The following is a 14362-nucleotide window of genomic DNA, read 5'->3' on the forward strand; positions in this document are numbered from 1 at the left end:
GCTATATAAATACCACATCATTATCATTATTATTATTATTATTATTATTATTATTATTATTATTATTATTATTATCATCAATACCAAAACGAGTGAAGAAGGGGCCCATAGGACTGAGACAGAGTGCGGAGATCAGAAGTGTCAGAAGGAAAAGGACTTGAAGAAGAGGGACAGAAAACTGTAGAAATCCTGATAGAAGAAAAAGTTCACCAGTGAAGAGTGGAAAAGAGCGAGAGAGAGAAGGAGTAGAGAGGTAGAGAAGGAGCTGCCAGAGAGGGAAGAGCAGATAGATGCTGGGACAAGAGAACGGGATGCCTGTGAAAAAGAAGTTGATAAGAGCAAGAGCGAGGATAAGTGCTTGCATCGCTAAACACAGGGGACAGCATTTTTATATATTTATTGTTCCATAAAACGCCAACTGCAACATCATTTCTTCGTAGCTCCCAAATAGGACATTTAGCCACCCTGGGAGCCTACTAAGCTCCCCTCATCCACATCCTGGGCACACTCTCAAAACCAGGTCCCTCATCTCACGAGCCCAGGACGCCTACATTCTCATTGTTTCACATGTCGAGAAGCAAATGGTAAGAAACTTGTGGAAAGACAAGAAGCCACAGAACAACAAGATCAGGTCACAGAGAAGGAGGTGGAACACCAGTGCTAACCGAGTACTGCCACTGAGCCCGGAGAAGGCAAATCCCAGACACTGGAAAGCTACAGACCTGTTTTGTACATACTGGACTGCATCCCTGGACCTTGGCCAGCATTGGGAGAAGCCGCTGAGTTTTTAATGACCCTGCGCTTTTCCTGGGAGGACCCACCTCGCTTATCCAGAGACCAATATTGAACTTGATGCCTACCCTATTTATTATTTTGCCAAGTCACTGCACACGTTTCCAAATAAAACATTTAAAACTTACATTTATGCTCACCTGGTCCTTGATTCCCATCACAGACGTGACAATATCATCAACATTTAACTGTTAATCACGTGTTTGCTGCAAGCAGAGGTTCACTTAAATCTGGCACTGCATGTCCCTCACCTTTCTAAATTTACTTCACAAAAAGTTATTTTTACCATCACCTTACACATACCCAGCAATACCTTACCTGGCTGCATTTCAACTCTTTCACCGTCATGCAGGCTCTGGCTGATACCTTTTAAAAGTTTGTGCTCATTCTATATTTTGAAATTCGAGATTTGGACTTTTCTATTTTTTACATTCGACCACCTGCACATTGTATTCCTTTTATTCTATATTTGGGGTAGTTATCACAGAGGAAACAAGGTAACATTCATAAACGCAATATGAAATAGTACCCACCTTTCCAAAGCTGCCTTTTCCTAATACTTTAATGAAGTTAAATTCTTCCAGTCCCATTCGTTTTGTTTGGCTAAGTTTGAGTTCGCCGTTTTCCCCATTTTCACCCAACTTTAAAAGTTGGCTGTCACTTGAGGAGGACGTTCCTTTGTGCTCTTCACCCCGGTTGTCGAACGATAACGTTTTCCGAATGTTGTTGTCGGGTTCTTTGATTTCTGAAAGAGAAGAGGAGGTTAGCCACTGGCACCAAGGTTTCTCTTGGCGATTCGTTCGCCTCAGTGATTAACACCAGTCGAAGCATCAGAATAATAACTGTAACTGTGCCTGGGACAGCAAAGGGCTGTCAACTCCTGGCTTGGCGTGGATAATCCTTTACTAATGTAAAGCTTCAAAACCTTGCCAGATCAGAGGCATATGGGAAAAGTAGGGTGCCACTGGTTTAATAGCGTGTCTCACTTTGACTGCTCTCCACCTAACTTGAGAATTTACCCAGAGGTCCTCTGTTGTTTTTGCATATTTTATGCATCCACCTATGCTTCCAAGCATGTTGTCACCTATTGAATCATGTTTAAATTTAAATTTTAAAAACATTGCATCCCACTCCAACCCTGCCGCTGGCACTCAAGCGCTGAAGGGTAGTGTAGTAGGCCCATAATCTGATGATTTCCTTGATATCAGAAGGCCAATAACGTGCTCTGATTTTGAGAACATCTTTTCTTCTTTTCTTCACTGCATTGGAGAATGAAGTGTTATTTAAAAAAGCAAAGTGTGTAAGTGAACATTTAGAGGGTCTCAAAAAATGCCACCAGATTATCAAACAAAAATCCTACCAAAAAGAACACAAATGCCAAAATTATTCTGAATACACGTCAGCACCACCATTTTCTGAGGTTTGGTGTAAACTAAGCCTAACATTTTGTATAGCTGGATTGTTTGAGTAGCCACATTTCTGTGCTATATTGCTAGTGGAACGGAAACTACCTGTGTCTAAAATCATCTGACCCTAATGTGGAAGGATACACTACAAAGAGGTCACTTGAATTGTGAGACATCCAATCAATGCTCTCTGGAATGCAAAGAATGTGACCAACAAGTGGCTTGCTGATATAGCCTTATAGACACAGGGAGGGTCATCATTACTTGGGTTAAGGAACCTTCCCCAACTTCTGGCCTTTGGCTTCGCCTCGGGCCATAACTTGGCGGTGGGTCATTATCCCATGATAACGACCCCTCCCTCTGTCTATAAGGCTATATTAGCACTGGGGAGTTGATATTAATGGTCAATCAGGGGCCTTCTGCATGGTATTGGCTCGCCTTCCAAGGACCCTGATAACTGTGACTCTTCCTTCTTCCCTCAGTGGTTTGCATCTGGCTTTGCCCTGGCAGCTCCACAGACCATCCTTCGTCCATTTAACCATTCATGTTTACCCCTCACTCACTTAATTATCACTGTCTACTGCAGCACCTGTCACACCACTTGCCTATCTGTGCTGGCCACCATGGAAAGGGAGATGGGACTAGGAATATAATAGTCACTTGTAGTAATGTAGTTGCGGTGCCAAAACACCAATTGAAAAGCAGTGAAGATGGTGTTCCTTCCTGGTCTCTTGTGGAACGGTAGCTACGAGGGCACTGATACTGCAGCGTTTTCCAAATGTCAAGATGCCTATTGGCTGTTGCAAAAGGATAATACTGTACACACATACCATATTCATTATACCAGAAACAATGAAGAAGTAAATACAAGAAACCTTAAATAATCTATAATTCTGGTATTATAAGGAATAATGTGCCCCCATCAAGTACATTTAGACGACAGTATAAGCCACGTCTGAATTCGAGCACATCCTTTGGATTTGCACCTCAAAGGCACACACCTCATTGGGGACCTATAATGTACATTTGATGCACATTATTCCACATATCACAAATCTCTCCAATGTAATGAAACTAATGCACAATGTCCTTTATAAAGAGGCTCGCATCATCAATCTAGAAATGGTACATGGTGATTGGAAGCTGTGAAGACAATATGTTATAATTTCAGCACGGTTATTCCATGTAAACCCTGTTGAGCACCCATTCACAGAATTCAGGGGACAAAACATACAGGGTAAGTCATAGATTTCAGCATAGAGGCCGCACACGCGAGCAGCGCAGAGAGGTAGCGTGCGCCAGCGTGTGCCAGCCGTGTGCGCTAAACAGCATTCTGGCGCACTGCGTATTCATGGAATATCAAAGCCATTTTGAGCACTGGCGCAGAGAACATCCCACAGCGCCAGTTACGCCCCCAAGAACGCCCCTTGCGCAAGGATAAGGCATTGAAATCCCCAATTCAGCGCAAAGGGCCGCGCTAACCCTGCACCAGTTCACAGGCCCGGGACAGTGCATTTGGGGGGTGCGCGGGAAGTTTCACATGCGATAGGCCTTGTGGGAGCAGGGTACGTGTATTCTGAGGGGTGCGCGGGGAGTATCACACGCGATAGGCCTTGTGCGAGCGGGGTACGTGTATTTTGGGGGTGCGCGGGGAGTATTACATGCGATAGGCCTTGTGCGAGCGGGGTACGTGTATTCTGAGGGGTGCGTGCAGTTTCACATGCAATTCTGCTCGGCGAGCGGGGTACGTGTATTCTGAGGGGTGCGCGAGGAGAATCACACGTGATAGGCCTTGTGCAAGCGGGGTACGTGTATTCTGAGGGCTGCGCGTGCAGATTCACACGCGATTCCGCTGGGCGAGCGGGGTACGTGTATTCTGAGGGCTGCGTGTGCAGTTTCACACGCGATTTCGCTGGGCGAGCGGGGTATGTGTATTCTGAGGGGTGCACGTGCAGTTTCACACGCGATTTCGCTGGGCGAGCGGGGTACGTGTATTCAGAGGGGTGCGCGGGGAGAATCACACGCGATAGGCCTTGTGCAATCGGGGTACGTGTATTCTGAGGGGTGCGCGTGCAGTTTCACACGCGATTTAGCTGGGCGAGCGGGGTACGTGTATTCGGATGGGTGCATGGGGAGAATCACATGCGATAGGCCTTGGGCGAGCAGAGCACGTGTATCTTGGGGGTGCGTAGGATTTATCACACACAAATTGGCAGTGTGGGACCTCCCAGGTGTGCCCTCTCCCCCTCCCCAGGCCCTGCAGGCAGCCCACACCACAGGGGACTACCCTGCACCCCAGGCCATGCCCCGCAGGCAGCCCATCCACCTTGGGAATGCCCCGCAGGTAGCCCATCCACCCTGGGCATGCCTCCCAGCCAGCCCACATGTCACCATGCACAGTGAGCACCGACTCATGTCCCCCTGCATCCCCACCCACCCAGCAGTGACAGGCACCTGCCAGCATGCCCCGACTCATGTCCCCCTGCAACCACACCCACCTGGCAGTGAGGGGCACCTGCCAGCAGGCCCCAACTCATGTCCCCCTGCACCCCCACCCACCCAGCAGTGACAGGCACCTGCCAGCAGGCCCCAACTCATGTCCCCCTGCACCCCCACCCATCCAGCAGTGACAGGCACCTGCCAGCAGGCCCCGACTCAAGTTCCCCTGCACCCCCACCCACCTGGCAGTGAGGGGCACCTGCCAGCAGGCCCCGACTCATGTCCCCCCAACACGTCATCATGATCCACAATCATGGCCCTCATGGCCACCCAAATCCCAACACACGCCACCCCTGCTCAAAGAACCAACCAAGTATTACATCCACCCCACATTGAAATGCCCATAACATGAAACAACCCAAATGGCATGTATGTACATCAACACATGTCCGTCACACACACACAATGAGTGCCAGTGAATGTGAAAACCCACATTGTGACATGCATGAAACTAATGAGAGAATACCACACATTGAAGTATGAAACAAAAATGTATTCAACACAAAATGAAGTGAATTAAATGAAAACACACAATAATGGAAATAATAAATAAAATGCAGCATGTTCCAAAATGAAAAGTGTCTCACCCACTATGTACAACATCTTTACTAAGCCTTTGTTCGCCAATTGGACAGACTGGGTGTCACCTACACAAATTATGCAGATGATACCCATATCCTAATTCCCCTTTCGGGCAACTTTTTGGAGGACACAGCCTTAGTAAACAGAGTTTACCTCCTCATTCAGGCATGGATGGCATCTGATGGCCCCTGCCTGAATGACGATAAAACGGAGATACTAATCCTAGGCTCCAAAACTAACATAAAAAACTTAGCCCTAGCTACACTGCCTTCAATATTGACAACAATCTCATCAAGGTGATGCCACTGGTCAAAACACTAGGCTTCTATCTCGATGCCACTCTCTCGCTTAAGAAACAAGTCAACTCACTCGCATCCTCCACAGCTTATACCTGTAAGCTTATCTGAGCATGTAGGCCATTCCTCTCTACCTCAAGCTGCATCACCCTGGCCAATGCCCTCGTAATGTCGAGATTAGACTACTGTAACGCTCTCTACTCAGGTGCTAACAAAAATATCATTGACAAAATACAAAGAATGCAAAATAATGCCCTAAGAGCAGCCCTGAATAACCCTAGGAGAGAACACATTTCAGATGCTAGAAGAGGTTCATTGGCTGAAAATATCTGACAGGATACTCCTAAAAATCACCTCCCTCACCTCCAAATGTTTAAACAACTTAGCCCCACCCTACCTTGCTGAAAGGATAAATAGAAGATCGTCCACACGTCCAACGAGAGCAGCCAATGCCCATACCCTTGAAACTCCTAGATTTAAACGTGTTACAGCTGGAGGATCTAGCTTCCCAGTTATTGCAGCACAAACATGGAATGCATTACCGCATGACCTCAGAAAGGAACAACGATATCCTAAATTCAGACTCAATGTAATTCAATGGCTACGAACAAATGACTGTTAGCTTACCTTGTCGGTACCTTACACTCCTGTCTCTGCTGCATGCCTCTTACCGTGATTCCTTCCGTCTGCCACTGTAACTATCCCGGCAGCACCTACTTTTCCAACTGTTTTGTATATTATATGTTTCTCTGTACACATTCTGTAACCAAGCTTAAGTTGTCTTGACCTCTACTGCGCCCGGCTACCTAATGGGTTTGGCGCGCAATACCAAATAAACAAACAAACAAACAAACAAAGTAAAATCCATTGCTCCATGGTGAAAAATAAAATAAAAATGACGATAAATCCACTGTTCAACTATATACAAATAACAAATCCAGGGTCCATGAGCCCAACCATTTAAATGAAACCTTCATAAAATACTACCTAATGAAGAACTATCTACAAAAAGGTGGGGCTATGTCCTCGAGGCGGGCCTGTTCCATGGCCCCGAGGTTTCGCAGGGATGACGCCATGTCCAACTCCAACTCCCTGCGAATTGCCTCGAGGCACTCGGCCCACCTCAGCGCCCTGCGCATGGAGTTCTCCGCCCTGACCATAGTCAGCTGTGCCTCTTCCGCCCGCCGCCACTCCGCATCTATGTGCTGGCCCAACCACTGCCACATGGAAGACACTCCCAATCCAGGGTCTTCCTGCCCTCCGGCCGATGCCTGCCCCTCTGACGTTGATGGCCCTGAGCCATCATCGCTCCCACCTTGAGCCTGCTGCTGTGCCTGTGCCCTGGCTCTTGATGCCTGCACGTCCTCCTCCTGCTGGGGTGCAGTTGTTGGTGTGGCTACCCCTGCTGCACCTCCGACTCCCGACTGTGGCAGGGATGTGTCCTCCACCAGCCTGGCCGCTGGGTCAGAGGCAGCTCCACAGGGTATCCAGGTGATACATGTGCCGGAAGATGGCACGGAGTACGACTGGCGCATAGGGAGTTCAGGTGAGGAGGGGGTCGGAAGAAGGTCCAGCAGACAGAGGAATCCAGTCCTGGTGACCCGTCCCAGTAGGTCAACGCGGTCAAAGAGGCATTCGAGATGACATGCAGTGTCTTCACGAAAACACTGCAGGTCACCTCGCATGCCCTGTTGACGAAACACCATCCCAACCAGGACAGGCTCAACCCGGTCCCAGATTGCCACGTCTGCAGGGAGAGGAAGGCCAGTTGTTGTGTACTCATCCCCTCCCTGAAAACGGGTCTGGACGTAGGCATCCCTGCTGGCGCGGGATGATGCAGTCACAGGATCGGGGACAGGATTACACACAGGCAACTCCGCGGCGGTCTGTGCTGCCTCCTGTTCCTGCCCCTGGACTGCACCACTAGCACCAGTGTAATCCCCCCGCCAGACCCCTTGTGTGTCCCTTCCATGGCCTCCTCCTCAACCAAACCCCCCACCAACCTGGATGACTCTGTGCCATCTTCCTCCATCGGACCCTGTGGGGTCTCAGCTGCCCCTTCTGCTGCCGAGGAGTCCACCTCCAACCTCTGCCTCTTGGACCTACCCTCGGCAGCTGCAGCCACGTACGCAGCACCAGACTCCTCACTCGCTGACGAGATGACAACCTCGGAGGGGAGCTGGGCCTTGCGTCTCCGGCTGGCGGTGCGATCCCTGCCGCTTTGCTCCACAGCACCGTCTCCGCCCTCTTCATCAGTTGACGCTGCAGACAGGGAGAGATAGAACACAGGCATCAGGGCACTGTACAATGGTCTGATACACAAATGACAGTTGTACATGAGTGGCAGTGTCAAACTTCAAACATGGCATCACACTCCCCAACACACATGTCATTTCAACTCACACACATGAGCACATCAACAGGAATGTTGCACCAGGCAGCACCATCTATACACAAAAAACATCAGGAGCTGCCGAAGGTGAGCCTGACGTCACGTGCAACACGGGGAGTGCAGAACACATACACACACGCCACCAGACATACATGCATCTGTACATCTCCACCACCTGTCGCTGTGATAACATCCCCATCCATGTCACATCTGGCAATCAGCCTCCTACATGTCAGTGTCACATGCATCCATGGTGCATCACAGTTGCAGACTTGTCAAATACACACACATGCAAATATACATAGTTCAGATGCATGCAGGTGGAAGCAGCATCCATGTGTGACACCACAACCATGCCACAGTACATACAAAGGATTTCAAAAATGTGTGCACCCACACCTGCATTTGCCACGCATGCTTACCAAGACATACACAATAGATGTGTCTCACACATGAGAGGACACACATGCAGCATGCTCATTTCCCTGTACATACACATGCATATATGGGCCTACACAGACATATGTACAACCTGCACACTACTGCCACACCTCAACATGCACAGCATCCAATCAGTACACATGTACAATTACCGCTCAACTCCAGATGGGTCTGCCTCTCAAGGACCTTGAGGTGGAGCGCTGGGTGTATACGTTCCAGGACCCTCATTTGGTTGTTGGATAGGCGGACCCGGCACCCCTTGGCATCCGCTGCCTTCAAGAGGCGCTGGGCCTTGTTGAGGGTCCTGGACCTGAAGTCCTCCCAGCGCTTCCGGATGTGTTGAATGTCGCAGACTGCCACCCCCTCCTTGTTGATGGCAGTCACGATGTCTATCCAGATCCTCTTCCGTCCTTCATTGTCGGTGCGTGAACTTCCAAAGAGGGCATCATACTGCCCCAGGACCTGCTCCACCAGGATACCAACTTCACTGGCACTGAAGCTGGTAGCCCTCTGCCTCTCTGGCTAGGGGTTGCCAGTGGTGTCAGATGGTGTTGTGTCTGACATGGCAAACCCAGAGGCAAGTGTGGGTGGGCAACTGGGTCCTGGGGCTGGGCTGTGGAGCGATGGTATCCCAGTCAGGAGTCTTCAGTTCCAGCAGGGGTGGTCACAGCAACTGCACCCCTGCAGATGGCTGACGTGCAGGCACCAAATAGTAGGGCATGTGGGTGGCAGGCAGGCAGCAGCAGTTGGCAGGTGGAAGCGTGCTCGGGGCTCTCAGGGGCAGGATAATGGCCTTCTGGGCAGGAGCGTGGTCTTCCGTGTGTTGTTGCGTGGCCAGCTTGATACAGAGTGATTTGGCATGTGAAAAAACTGAACGTCAGCATGTAATTCGAGGAAAGGCCCTTAGCGCGTAAGCGCGTCTGTGACGCGCAAGGGCGTTTCCCTCAACACGGGTGCATGTTGATTGTACACAAAAACTGCAGCCAATGCCTGCAGTGAGACCTTTGGTCATTGTGCCTTTGGAAACTTCCAGTGCCCAGTCCACCTGCGCTTCTGCCCCTACCAACCAGAGCGGCGTAAGCCACTCAGGGTCCGCACCACCTTCCAAGAAGAAGCAGGATGCTCTTGCAGTACAGGCTGGGATCCCAGAAACGGCTACACACTCCGGCACGTCAAGGAAGCCTAGTTTCAATGACGCCGAACTAGATGCACTTGTGGGCTATGTGTCGGCCCATAGCCGCCAAATGGTGGTGACTGCAGGGTGCAAGACTACGACTGCTCAACGTAGGGCCCACTGGCAGACCATCGCAGACCACATTAATTCCCTTAGATTTGTGAAGTGCACAGCTAATGATTACTCTAAGCACTGGAATGACCTGAAACACAGAGCAAAGAACAAGCTGGCTTCAAATCATGCCTCTACTCTGGTGACTGGTGGTGGGTCTCCACCAGAGGAGGAACAATTCACTGAACATGAGTCTGTCACTGGAGGCTTCATCACAGAGGATCAGATCCAAGGCGTGCGAGACCTACCAGATCTTGAAGCAATGTCGGTGAGTGACCATGCCTGTGTGTGTGCAATCCATGTGTGTGTTGCTTGGGTGATGTGGTCTGATTGAGTGCCAGTTGAGGCTGTCTAGTCATGACTGCTATGGGTCACCCATGTGGTCCCTCAAAAACATTCCCTGGCCTTGTGTTTCCCTTTCACAGTATCCCTTCTGACCGAAGTTTATTTTTTGCACATGATTAATCCACTTGGCCTTCAGCTGTCCTCTTGCCACAACATTGTTCATACTCTTTTCCTCTTCATTCAGCCTGACTGATGAAATGATTAGCATATTTACCAGACATTTTTATGGCCTACTGTCCCAAATGTGGCATACTTCTGTCACAGATTACACCACACAATGGCCCACATTTCCTGATTTATTAGGGGAAACATTTCTACAATCAGGCTGATTGAGTAATGTGCACCTACACATGGCCTGCACACTATCATTTTGGGGCCCTGTTTGAATGTTGAACATGAACATTGTATCCTTTCATGTCGAAGTGACCAACCATTGATGTATCCATGTGCCTGCCATCACTGCATCAGTGAACACTGACTTTGTTGCAGCGTGTGGTACATGCGTGTTTTCTCACTCTTATTTACATGTTTAATTTCATGATGTCCATCTCACATGGATGGGTGACAGTACTGATTTGCTACCATCTGGGTGTCCTTGTCAAATCTGCCATGGCTATGGTACGTGCCGTCTGTGTGCTGGCATGTGTCATGTATGTGGATTGTCCATACCACTCACAGGCTAATGTTTGATGCCAGTGCAATCCAGCATGCAGCACATGTGTTGTTTTTCCATCTTGCAGTCATCAGTGTGTGCTTTTTGCCTCCCCTTCCAAATCATTGACAGTGCATGCATGCCAGAGTTATTGTAATGTGGGACATGTGTCATTTATGTACTGGATCTCTGCCTCGTCAGGCCTATGTGTGTGTGCTATGGTGCTCATGCCTGTTTCCATTTGTTATCTTTCATGTTTTTGCAGATGAGGCACTTGATGCTGTTGAGGAGGAGGAAATGATGCAGACCCAGGAGGACTCACAGCCACAACCGGGCACCAGTGGAGGACGTGGGGTGGTCGTGGGTGAAAACCCACTACTCCTATAGACCATGCTGTCCACGGGTGTCTCTGGGTACACCTTCGGAGACCTCTCTGAATCAAGTGCTGAATCGGACATTGAGACATATGTGCCGTCGCAGGTGAGTGTTTCTGGCAGGGATGCTGTTCTGTCCAACCCACCTGCACCGGGGGTAGACCCCTCTATGGGGATTTCAGTGTTGGAAAGTCCGCCTGTGGTGGTTACGGATGCAGGGTCACACTCCACAATATTTGCTCCTGTTCCTGGGCCAGCAGATCAAAGGAGGAATGCAGTCCTGCAGCCTCAGGCAGTGCCGGCACAGCAAGGTGCACATTGCCTTGCCCCAAACAGGTGTGGTGTCCGCCAACGCGGTGGCCGTGCGCCACCAGGCAATACTGTGTGGGAGAACTCCATCTACACTATAGCAGCACAACAGGGGGCATCTTGTGAAATGATGGCTCAGGCAATGAATAGGGTGGCCACTTCCATTCTCCCCCCTGAAAGGCAGATGGCGCTCCAGCAGCAGGCAACAGACGCCATTTGTCACTCACACAGGGAGGACATGGTGGCGTCCGACATGGACCGACGGGCTGGACTGGAGACTCTGCGCACAGCCATATCTATAGAGTCACAGGGCCACAGGGAAGCCCTCAGGTTAGAACACAGGTCCCTCAGAGATACTCTGGGTGAACTTGAGATGTCCTGGAGCACAAGAGCAGAACAGCAGCTGGAGCAGCTGACACGCACACTCTCAGCTGAGATCCAAGCAACCTGTCAGGAGATCCGGGCATCACGCGAGGCCATGCAGGCAGAAATGCGTGCTACCCGTGAGGTGCTGCATGGGGATCTCCGTACTATCATCCTGCAGAACCAAACCTTTCACACCCGCATGCTTGCTGCCATGGAGCAGCATGCCAGGGCTTTGCGTGGGCTGCCTCCCATATCATGGCCACCTTCTGATGTACCACCAGAGGGTGATGACAGTGACGGCAGTTCTCCCACTGTAGCGTAGCCATGTAGGCCATGAGCCCATGGAGGTATTTTTGTTTTTTCTCAACATCCACGCATGTGAGTGTTGGGGTGCACCCTCTACCTCATCCCTCCTGGGTGGCCTCTCCCAACCCCCGGTCCACACATTGGCATTTTTTTTTGTTTTGTTTTGTTTTTTTTTTTAACAGTGTGGTGGTTTGTGTGGCTCCCGTATGCATCCACTGTTTATTCCAGCTGGGCACATGCAGGCGTGTCCTGTCTTTGGGTTAGATGCTTGGGTTCCTGACACACACACGCCTCCTGCTTCCCCTTTCCATGGGCTTGCAAAGGGTGTGACTAAGTGACAGTAACATTGGGCTCCCATAAGTTGTGTGGGCAGTCTGTGGTCAAAACTGTGTATTGGTGTGGAAATCTCCACTGCATGGTGGATTTATGTATGATTCTACATCCCTGACTTTTTCCTTATATACATGTACACCTTCTTCATGTCTTAACAAGGCCATCTACTTGCAGATGCAGTTCATGTTGTATGCAGTTCACTGATCCATTTGCCTTTCAGCAACAATCTGCAGTTGGAAGGGGTCGATGTGCTGCCTTAGTCAGGTTGTGACACTTGCACTACTTTTATTTGTGTCATGTGTTGTGCATTCATTTGTTGCTTTCCCATTGCATGCCATGCCATGGTGTGTTGGGGAGGTGTTGGGTGACATGGCACTATTTTGATGTGGTATTTTGCAAGGGGGTAGTCCTTCATGCTGCATGAATGTGTGCCTTTTTGTGACACATCATTGGGTGTCTTTGAGTAACTAGGGATGCACACAATGTAGCACTTCCAGGTGAACAATCTCAGGCTGGTATGGTTATGACAGTTGACTGTCCCTTTTGTCATCATCATTGATTGCTAGCTGGTATGTGCCAGGCCTGGGTGCACTCCGCAGGGGTGGTATTTTAGGTGAAGTAATTTGCCACAAACTGTGTCCGGGCTGCCTCACCACGTGCTCTTTCACCTCCCATGTGCAGCGGCCGTGCATGTGGTTGGGGATGTGGGCCACATGCTGCCACTATGATCCTGCACACTACTGGGGGCACATATAACAGCTGCCCACCAGAGCGGTCAAGGGAGCGAAAGCGTGACTTCAGCACTCCGAATGTGCGCTTCACTATGCCCCGGGTTGCAATATGGGCTGTGTTGTATCTTACCTCGGGTGGTGTGGTGGGGTTCCGAATTGGCGTCATCATGCAGGTGGTCAGAGGGTAGGCACTGTCCCCTGGAGAGGTGATAATGGTTGTCATTAGTGGGGTTTTCCCATTTCTCAGTTTGTGACATGCATGCATGCTCAGAGGCATTTATACTCACCAATTAGCCATGTGTCGCCATGCCGGCTAGCTTCCATGTCCCGGTTTAGGGGTGACATTCTGAATATGAAACTATCATGGCTGGACCCTGGATAGTTGGCATATACTGAGGTGATGATTCCCTTGGCCTCACATACGACCTGCACGTTGATGGAATGCCAGTGCTTGCGGTACCGATAGATATGCTCAGTGGCCCTGGGTGGACGTAGAGCCACATGGGTGCAATCAATGGCACCTAGGACTTTGGGGAAGTGTGCCACCCCGTAAAATTGCTGGACAACAGCCTGTCTTTCTGCAGGTGTTCTGGGCATGTATATGTGCCTGCGGACTCAGGGGCATGCATTCATGATGGCTAAAACCTGGTGTATGCAGTGTGACTGCGGGGCCAGTGACACTCCCCCCCACCCCACTATGGGACTTGTCTGCTGAAATGAACCAGTAGCCAAGAAGTGCAGTACATTGAGCACCTTTTCCAAGGGGCTCAGTGCTTGCAATCACACGGTGGGTGATGTGAGGTCATCCTCCCACTCCCTCACCAGGTCTAGGATTATGTGTGGTGGAAACCTGTACCTCCCATACACCTGGTCATCAGGCATCCAAAAAAGGTTGGTCCTGTGTAAAACATTGTGGGGCCTGGCTATCCTCCTCCTCCTGCGGTGTCCCACAACCACTTCTGCGAGGAACGGTATATTCATCGTAGCGTCTGAGCTTGTTTGTTGTTTGCGTGCACTTTTATGCTGCGCGGGGTCGCTTACGCCTGCTTCCTGCTGGCGTACGTGTTTCCGGATTAGCATGTCTTTTTTGGCGCACGCCTTTCCCCTGTTCGATTCCATGAATACGTGTTGTTAGCGCGCGTGTGGGCGTTGCAAGCATTTACCTCATGTACTTCCCTCGTAACGCCCACATTTTCATGCGTTGTTCCCCATTTCGCATGTTACGCCCCGTGTTCCGGCCACTTTTCTTGTGT

At 50.0% G+C, this 14362-nt stretch overlaps 1 protein-coding gene across 2 annotated transcripts in view; it reads right to left on the minus strand.

Annotated features, from left to right (window-relative positions):
* Positions 1 to 14362, minus strand: part of PRKCE (protein kinase C epsilon) — a 1836175-nt gene that overhangs the window by 800000 nt on the left and 1021813 nt on the right. For both annotated transcript variants that reach the window (XM_069608445.1, XM_069608444.1), the window contains one exon: positions 1326 to 1537. In XM_069608445.1, coding sequence (XP_069464546.1) covers positions 1326 to 1537 — 212 coding nt within the window. The remainder of the gene's footprint in view (positions 1 to 1325; positions 1538 to 14362) is intronic.

This window comes from Ambystoma mexicanum, chromosome 4q, assembly GCF_040938575.1.
Source record: "Ambystoma mexicanum isolate Mex_15411 chromosome 4q, UKY_AmexF1_1, whole genome shotgun sequence".
In the NCBI taxonomy this organism is placed as follows: Eukaryota; Metazoa; Chordata; class Amphibia; order Caudata; family Ambystomatidae; genus Ambystoma; species Ambystoma mexicanum.